Raw genomic sequence first — 9,553 nt, forward strand, 5'->3', positions numbered from 1 at the left:
ATCTTTGTCTCATCAGACCAGAGAATCTTATTTCTCATAGTCTGGGAGTCCTTCATGTGTTTTTTAGCAAACTCTATGCGGGCTTTCATATGTTTTGCACTGAGAAGAGGCTTCTGTCGGGCCAATCTGCCACAAAGACCCGACTGGTGGAGGGCTGCGGTGTTAGTTGACTTTGTGGAACTTTCTCCCACCTCCCTACTGCATCTACAGTGATTTTGGGTTTCTTCTTTACCTCTCTCACCAAGGCTCTTCTCCCACGATTGTTCAGTTTGGCTGGATGGCCAGGTCTAGGAAGACTTCTGATGGTCCCAAACTTCTTCCATTTAAGGATTATGGAGGCCACTGTGCTCTTAGGAACCTTGAGTACTGCAGAAATTCTGTTGTAACCTTGGCCAGATCTGTGCCTTGCCACAATTCTGTCTCTGAGCTTCTTGGCCAGTTCCTTTGGCCTCATGATTCTTATTTGGTCTGAAATGCAATGTGAGCTGTTAGGTCTTATATAGACAGGTGTGTGCCTTAATAGTTGTGATGGAGCACAAACCTTATGCAGAGTTGGGCCTATGGCCAGGTAGGTTTTTTTTAAGGACATATTTGCATGCAGTAATATTCTCAGTTACTGTCCCCATTCCAGAGATGTTCGGCCTCCCAGGATTATCTCCTTTATGTATTTCGGGTAACATGTAGAAGCACATGTTTGGGGACTGTCTGGTATTAGTATTAGTAGTGGGGATGATATGTGTTAGTTCCTCTGTGTATTTTTGGTGGGATCTTCCTGAAGTGGAGTTGTGTTTCCTATCCAAGACTTGCCTGCGTGCGTCCTGGATAAGCTCACATGTTCATGACTAGTTTGTAGTTACAGGGATCACTGTACAAATTAAATTTCAGAAATTAAAATAACATATACTGTACGTGTATTATATTAATTTCCAATTTTTGTTCTAAAGTATATTTCTAGTGGATCTTCACTATAAGGCCGCTTTCACATTTGCGGTTGTGTCCGCAGCGTTTCATCCGCAAATATCTGCATGCGTTGTGTATTCCTATCTTTAACATTATCGACGCATGCGTTTTTCTATGTTCGCGTTTTGCCGCGTTTGACGACGCATGCGTCGTCTAGCCGTCTGCGTCTTGGCGCGGAAATGCAACATGTAGTAATTTTTAGAGGCGTCAATTTGCCGCCTGGAAACGCATGCGGCTGATTGCGCAAGGTTTGCGCCCAAAAAACGCATTGTAGTCTATGTAAACGCATGCGTTTTCCAGTACATGCGTTTGCTTGCGTTTGCCGACGCATGCGTCTCAATTGAGAAAAACATGTCTAGACACTGATAAGCCACCCCCCACATAGAAGGTGATAAAGGGAGGAAGTGGACATTTGCAGGTCACTAGTCAGCAGACTGCCTTGCAGACGAGACGCCCCACAGCCCCTTGGATCAGCAAACAAGCCTCAGAACTATGTGGGTATATCCTATCCAAAGCATTTCTTTTCTATAATCTGTGTCTATGTGCCCTAATTTCTGTCATTCCTTTCTTTCTGCACACATCAGAATGTCTTCTGCTTCTGATGAGGAAACGCCTGGGCCTGCACAAGGGGAACATGTCAGCGAAGTGAGTATTCACCTCCTCAGATTGGTAAGTATTCACTGTCACATCTACACATATGACAATGTATATTTTCCCTTTTTCAGACCACTTCTTCTACAGCGGAAGACACTGAGCAGGAGACTGGGCAGGAGCAGCGTAGTCACGGCCGGGCAAGACGGCGGCATCGTGTAAGTATAGCTGGCTGAATGTGTATTGTATCCTCACTTTATAATTCTGGAATCTTCATTTCTTTCTACTTCTCTCTTTCTTTCCCTTTGGCTTCAGCACCAGTGTTTTTTTTTATTTCAATATTCATGCCATTCCTCTGATTCTGTTTTCTGTCTTCCGTATGTGAATGCCTCCAATATTAATGTCCTTTTTGTTGTTAGGTTCCAGAGGAGGATGAGGACCTCATTGAGAATGAACACCTCATCTCCCTGGTTCACGAGCGAGTCGCATTGTGGGACACCAGGGATCCACTGCACGCCAACAATGTGACGATCCGGAGGCTTTGGAATGAGGTGGCCGCAGCGTTGTGGGATGGCTGGGCCAATGCCCCGGCTCGGGTCCGTTCTGCATTTGGTAAGTATCGCAATGCAGTGTGATGTAGTCAATACCTTGGCCATGCTCACACAACTGTGTATGATGTCAGAAAGTCATTACTTTTTCACAGCACATACAGTTGTGTGACCATGGTCAAAAGACCATTGTCCTAACTATTATGTTTTGTTTTGCCAACAGTGTCAAAAGTGAAAACACGTTGGAGATCGATGAAGGACCGCTTCAACAAGGACCTGCGCCAAGAGAGCCGGCTTCCAAGTGGTTCTGCAGCAAGGATACGCAAATACAAGTACCACCGCATCCTTGCGTTTTTGAGACCAGTCCTTGCACGAAGAACGTAAGTATATTGGTTAAAAAAGAAAAAAAAATGGTGTATAATGCAATTTGTTGTTGGTCATTATTTCCCATCAGTATTTGTAATCCGAAACCTTGATTGATTGATAGATGCAGCAGTGGGGTACGTGTTCTTTGAATACTTTCCCTCACATAGTTCCTCTCCAGGTTTTGGCTTACCAATACTGATTTGAAATACTGATCAAATACTGAGAGTGTGATGGCAGCCTGCACAACAGATCTATACTCAGCAAGTTAGGTGTCAGAAATAATGAATTCAGGATGCCAATGGCTCCTCAATTCATTTTTCCTGACACTTGTCCTGGTGAGTATACAGGTGGCTTGTATGTCCTCTGTCGTCAATTCGTATTTCCCATCAGTATTTGTAATCCGAAACCTTGATTGATTGATAGATGCAGCAGTGGGGTACGTGTTCTTTGAATACTTTCCCTCACATAGTTCCTCTCCAGGTTTTGGCTTACCAATACCTTGTATAGAGATATGGCTTGTATTGCCTCCATCGTCTCTTCATAGTTTACATCAGTTTTTGTAATCCCCAAGGACTGGTCGATGCATGCAGAAGTATAGCATGTTGTTTTATGAAACTTTTATTCCTACTTTTGAACTCCTTGCTTGAAAATTCTGATGTAAAATTCACTACAAATAGTAGTGTGACCTTTCCCTATCTGAATGTGTATCTAACTGTTCAGTTATCTTTTTGTAAATGTTTTGTAATATTTTTTTTTTTTTTTTTTCCGCAGCACTTGGAGCTCCACTGTTGGCCCAGGTTCTGGAGCGGTCCTTCATCAGTCAGCCACGGACCCGTCCCAGCCATCCTCCAGCGCTGCAGCAAGTGGGCCTGCCACACAACCTGGAGACCAGGAAGCTGGTCCATCAGATGTTCCCCTTCCCCAGTCCTCTGCCTCTAGCCAATTTTTTATGGGCTCCTCCCGGCAGCGGCAGAGGGCCGCGGACAGGTCACTCATGCCCGAGTTTTTGCACTTGAGCTCGGTCTTCCATGAGGGACTCAAGGCGATGGGTGACCGACTGGATACTGCCATTCGTCATATGAGCACATGTATCCAGGAGGTAACCACAGCCCTTGCCCAAGTGAAAGCCGACCTCCAGAGGCCAGCACATCATTTTTTTAATCAGATAGAACAGGGCATGTCGGAACACCTTAGTCCTGAGCTCCAGATTACTATTATGCAGGCCTGCAATGCTGCTTACGTGCAGGCTATGCAGCAGAGTCGGTATTTTCAGCAGACAGTGGGGGCATTTCCAACAGTGCCCACACTGTCACGCTTTACATCAATGCCGACATCTGCTGCATACCACTGCACGGCCACCTCCATTCCAAACACTTCCGGACCGTATTATAGCACCACCACCATGCCCAGTGCAGTGGGTCAGCCCACCGCCACCACCATGACAACTGCTGCTCCTGCTTGGGCCTCCTCCACTGCCACCAGCATGCTGCCGCCGCCGGACCCTGCCCTGGTGTTTCCTGGCACCACCACTACCAGACTGCCGCCGCCGGACCCTGCCCTGGTGTTTCCTGGCACCACCACTACCAGACTGCCGCCGCCAGACCCTGCCCTGGCGTTCTCTGGCACCACCACTACCAGACTGCCGTTGCCGGACCCTGCCCTGGCGTTCTCTGGCACCACCACTACCAGACTGCCGTTGCCGGACCCTGCCCTGGCGTTCTCTGGCACCACCACTACCAGACTGCCATTGCCGGACCCTGCCCTGGCGTTTCCTGGCACCACCACCACCAGACTGCCGTTGACGGACCCTGCCCTGGCGTTTCCTGGCACCACCACTACAAGACTGCCATTGCCGGACCCTGCCCTGGCGTTTCCTGGCACCACCACCACCAGACTGCCGTTGACGGACCCTGCCCTGGCGTTCCCTGCCACCACGACAACGTGCCTGCGCAAAACAAGAAAGGGGAAAGGCAAAAAAAAACAAAAAACCATAGCTATCCCTCCCCCCTCACCTCCCAATGTGTCTGTAATGTCTGGTTTGTCTCACCCTTCCAGTGTGTCTCAACCCTCTCATGTGTCTAGCCCTATCCCTGAATATCCTGACCCCAGTAGTTTCATAGCGCCTTCTCCTGCCACCCCTATGTCGGCTACAGTAATAAGCCAGACCTCACTACTCAACACCCCACAATATCGGCACTCAACCCCAAGCAGGCGCAGTTAATTTTTTGGTTTGTGTGTGTTTAATAAACCTGTGTTTTTTGCCCCAATAAGGTTTGGTTAATTGTGTATTTCGCCACCGTCACCACACAGCCTGCGCCAATAACAAATTATGCGTCAAACACATTTTTGGGGGCCACCTCCAACCTCCAGTACCTACTTAGCAGAACACTGAAGCTTGGTGTGTTTGGTTGAGAGATATGAGGTTGCCCCCAAAAATAACACTTGTATTTTCTCCAAAAACAGTTCTTTCTGTTTACTCCGTGACTTTTGGTCGCACACAGAAGACAAAATGGTGGTAATACACAGCACAACTATACTCAACAGGTCCTTTCTTATCCGAAACATTATTTATGACCCCTGACCTGCTGATTTTAGAAATGCATTGTATTACCTCCATTTTATCTTATTGGTACATATACATATATTTCACACAAAGTGAAGGAACAATGTACATGGCATATCTATACTCACCCGGACAAGTGTCAGGAAAAATGAATTCAAGAGCAAATAGCATCATGAATTCATTAGTTCAGACACGTGACTTGATGACTATAGATCTCTGGTGTAGGCTGCCATCACACTGTCAGTATTCGCTCTGTATTTTACAGCACTATTTGTAAGCCTAAACCTGGAGTGGAACTATGTGAGGAAAAGTACATTAAACAGATATGCACCACTAAAGCATTTAACTACCACTCCTGGTTTAGGCTTACAAATACTGATGTTAAGTACTGGACAAATACTGCGACAATAACGGACATCGTCTATACAGTCTGCGGCAAAAAGCTAATGGTGAACCAAGACAGGACTCACGTCAACAACCTAAGCCCAAAAACCCAAAGTGGTTTGTTAAGGAAATAGATAGGAGACATGGTGAAGAAAGTAAAACACAATTATTTTATTTGAAAAAACATTAACATTCCAAACATAAATTTGCAGACCCGAAACCAGCAGTACATTTTACACCATATTGTCCTGCCATGGCACACGTCCAATGTCAGAATCAAAAAACGCTGCAAATTGGTCCCGCATGTGGCCTACTTCAACTGTTGACCGCAGCGGATGATGACGGTAATCAGGCAAAGGGTTGGCAACAGGTTCATCAAGTTCTATGGTGGGTCGCTCCTTAGCCAGAATGAAATTGTGGAGAACCACACAGGCTTTAACTACCTCATCCACTGTCTCCATTTTTAGATTTATTGCAGTTGCTAGAATGCGCCATTTGGACACCATAATCCCAAAGGCACACTCTACTGTTCTGCGTGCCCTGGTTAGTCTGTAGTTGTAGATCCGTTTTGTGCGGTTCAAGTCCCGACTTGAATAGGGCTTCAGGAGATTTTCACTCATCTGAAAGGCCTCATCCCCAACCATTACAAATGGCAGCGGTGGGCCTTGAGTGTAGGGGAGTGGTCGTGGCTGTGGGAAATTAAAATTTTTGCCATAAACACGTCGGCCCATATCAGAGGTTTTAAAAGTCTGTGAATCGTTGCCACGGCCAAAAGCACCAATGTCCACAGCAATGAAGCGACAGTCCGCATCGGCTATTGCCATAAGAACTACAGAAAAATATTTTTTGTAGTTGAAGAACTGTGATCCCGTTCTGGCTGGTTTGGTAATCCGGATGTGCTTCCCATCCACCGCACCCAAACAGTTGGGAAAATCACAAACAGTCCAAAATTTGTCAGCAATTTCTTTCCACATGTCCTCCGTGGGTATGGGTATAAATTACTCACGGAGAATGGACCATAAAGCCCGGCAGGTTTCAAAAACAATTCCGGACAGCGTGGAAATCCCAAGGCGGTACTGGAAATGAAGGGATGACAAGCTCTCTCCAGTTGCAAGAAATCTGTAGTAAGAATAAATAATTTACAAAATAGGCAAAAAAACATCAGACCTGCAAAAAATTTTGGTTAGCTTTTGTTTAGAATTATTACGTACCTTAAGGTAACCAGGAGACGTTCCGCTGGTGGAATGGCTCTACGGAGCTGTGTGTCCTGTCTCCGGATGGCTCCTTGGACACGATCAAGCAAATCCCGGAAAGAGTCTTGTGACATCCTGGTATATTCTGGGAATTTTTCTGGGTTCTCATTGAGCTCGCCATACAGGGTGTGATATGTACCACGGCTCTCCCGCAGTTCTACAATGGGGTGTTGCCAAAACCGCCTACGCCTTGTCCTTCTCTGTCTTTCCCGGTTTCGGTGTTGCTCCCAAGCAAACGCACATGCCAGAAAAATCTTGATGCTCAGATCCAGTTTAAAGTAATAGCTATCCATGTGAAGATCCATCTTCTCACAGGACACAGGAGCAAAATCTGAAGATTTCAGCTGTCCTAGGGTCTATATATAGATTTCACATAATACACGCCCTCTGTAGTCCCATTGGCTGGTTCTTGCATCTAGAATTTTTCTCTGGTGAAATTTTGCGCCATGCGCACAAAAAACTCAAACGCATAGAAAACGCAAGCAAAAGCATGTAAACGCTGCGTTTTAATGACGCATGCGGTAACCGTAAGCGTTTTAAAAACGCTGCGTTTACACGCGTTTTCATGCGTTTTTCGTGTCCTTGCGTTTGCGGATTAAACGCTGCAGATTCAAACGCTAATGTGAAAGTAGCCTAAGCGCATACATTTTCCAAGATGTTATTTAAATATGTGTTATGGGCCATAATGAAGTGTATCTAACATGTCCAAATTTATCAATTTTCTAATTAACAGCTGTGATGAAGGCCATCTTGGGAAAAACTGTGAGTGTGCAGCAGGGAGTTCTACAACCCAAGAACTGGAACAGAACTGTAGAAAAGATAACGGCTCGGCTTTGTGCTCCGGTGCTGGGGAGTGCATATGTGGGCAATGTTTCTGTCACATAAATGAGGACCCTGACAAGCAAATACAGGGCACCCACTGTGAGTGTAACAACTGGAGCTGTGAAATGAACAATGATAAGCTGTGCTCAGGAGAAGGTGAGTTCCTGAAAACAGCTGCTGAAAAGTAGCTGTGCTTAGTAAGCAGAGCACTGCCACCTAGTGGTATGTTAGGGAACTTCTTCATACATCATATTTAACTGAACTACCATAATTTAGTGAGCATCATTTTACGTGTCTATAGCAGGGGATAATATGAAATAAAGAAATAAGCATTAATTACCCTTGACTGCCATGCATTTCAAGCACTACCGGTCTGGATGTCTCTATCAGTGCTGGGATGAAGTCCTGTCCATCATTCACTGTAAAAGCTGCAGTCAAAGATTGGCCTCACATGCAAGTTTTATAACATTCTCAACATTTCCCATCCCTTAGAGAGTTAATATAATTTGTGAGATGAGGAATATGAACAGAACCACGCTTCTAATAGTACAGAGCAGAGAAACCATCTGGGCCTGGTTTGTAATTCGGTATTAGTTGATAAATAGCTGTTTCTATTCCTGAAGAGGTGATGGCCTGACATAGGAGATCAATTGTGTTGGAGTCGAGGACTGGGAGGGAAATAGAGTTACGGAAAGATTCTGTATCTGTTCAAGCTGCTGTTAGAAGAATCGGGGGATCTGTTGCGGGTTGGACGTAAGGCCTGTGTCGGTGGGTAGCCGTATTGGGGTACGTGGTACAGGAAAGCTACCCACTGATAGTGGGAAAGGTGTTTGTTGAGGGAGACTGAATCAGCTGAAAATGGAGTTGGTGCTGGGGGTTTGTAGACTTATCAAGCTTAGGATTGAGTTGAGTCACCATAAAGCAATGTGGTGCTTTGAGCATGTTTAGAGACTAGGTCAAGCAGATGGGGGAGAAAGGTAGATTGGTGAGTGTTGGAGGCATAGTAGGGAACAGAACGCACCAGTTCATCTGAAATGGTGACCATCACCATTAGGTAGCAGCCATCTTTGTCCGCCACTAATGAATTAAAGACAAAGGGGACAGATTTTTTTAAACAAATGGCTACGCCTTTGGCTTTATTTGAAGTGAGTCGCCCACCAGGGCAATGGGGATACTCGGTACCGGGTCCGGTCCCTCTTAAAGGAGATGTCACAGTGGCTGCAACCCGGTCCGTGGCCCTGGGCACTCAATAAAAGGGGGACAGTCTTTAAGGGTAAAGTCTATGTTCATGACGCCACCTGTGGTTTTCGGTCAGTAGGGACCGACGCTGCTCAAAGGGGTCCTCTGGGGCAATGTTATGCAGCAAGATGGTGACACTTCCCACAGGTGAAGCTGGATCCCCAGGGCTCCCAATGTGTATGGCAAGGATGGTGGGTTGCCTGTAAATAACGGATGACACAAAGTTGCAGTCTTTACCTGGTTTGCCAATGGTAGCTGGCCTCAGTCCGTCGTACCGGCAACAGGTGCAGAAGGAGTCCAGGCAGCCTGAAAACAAGTAGTAATCTCCCTTGGCAGGTCAGGTTGGGAGCCTTCCTCTATGTGCTGGTTTTCTGGTCCTTTGCTACCTGTAGTTCGCTGGCAGGGTACCCCTTTCTCTCTTCTGTCCTGGGACAGTACCTGCATGGCAGGCAGCTTGAGCTGTTCTCTTGGGGGTCTCTGACATGGTAACTTCAGGCTCTATCTGCTGCTGTATCTGAGGTATGGTATAGGCAATCAACACACAGTCCTACGCCCTCTGGTTCTACTGTGGACCTTGCAGTTATCCACACTCTCGGGCTCCCGGTGCCCGGTTTCTGTGCTCTGGCTCACAGGAGGCCCAATTGCTGCCTCCTTGAGCTCCTAATCACTCCTCTCTCTTCACTGTCTGCTCCAGACTGAACTAACTCCTCCTCCAGACCAGGATGGATATGAGGAAAGTTCCCCTAAAACAGGGTTTTGAGCTCCCCCTTCTGGCCTGGAGTTAGAATATGTTGTGTGTAAGATTTACCTGCCAAAGGGATCCCACT

General features: G+C 46.5%; 1 protein-coding gene and 1 long non-coding RNA gene across 2 annotated transcripts; both read left to right on the forward strand.

Moving 5' to 3' along the window:
* The first annotated feature begins 1,422 nt into the window (after positions 1-1,422).
* On the forward strand, positions 1,423-1,736 carry LOC143784132 (uncharacterized). Its single transcript, XR_013217717.1, has 3 exons — positions 1,423-1,454; positions 1,545-1,605; positions 1,686-1,736. It is a non-coding gene; the product is annotated as an uncharacterized LOC143784132 (long non-coding RNA).
* A 311-nt stretch (positions 1,737-2,047) lies between these two features.
* Positions 2,048-7,302, forward strand: LOC143785098 (uncharacterized). The gene is made up of 3 exons (XM_077273771.1): positions 2,048-2,479; positions 3,237-4,087; positions 7,298-7,302. The coding sequence occupies exons 1-3, from the start codon at positions 2,352-2,354 to the stop codon at positions 7,300-7,302; spliced, it is 984 nt and encodes a 327-aa protein (XP_077129886.1). The 5' UTR covers positions 2,048-2,351.
* The last annotated feature ends 2,251 nt before the right edge of the window (positions 7,303-9,553 follow it).

This window comes from Ranitomeya variabilis, chromosome 7, assembly GCF_051348905.1.
Source record: "Ranitomeya variabilis isolate aRanVar5 chromosome 7, aRanVar5.hap1, whole genome shotgun sequence".
In the NCBI taxonomy this organism is placed as follows: domain Eukaryota; kingdom Metazoa; phylum Chordata; class Amphibia; order Anura; family Dendrobatidae; genus Ranitomeya; species Ranitomeya variabilis.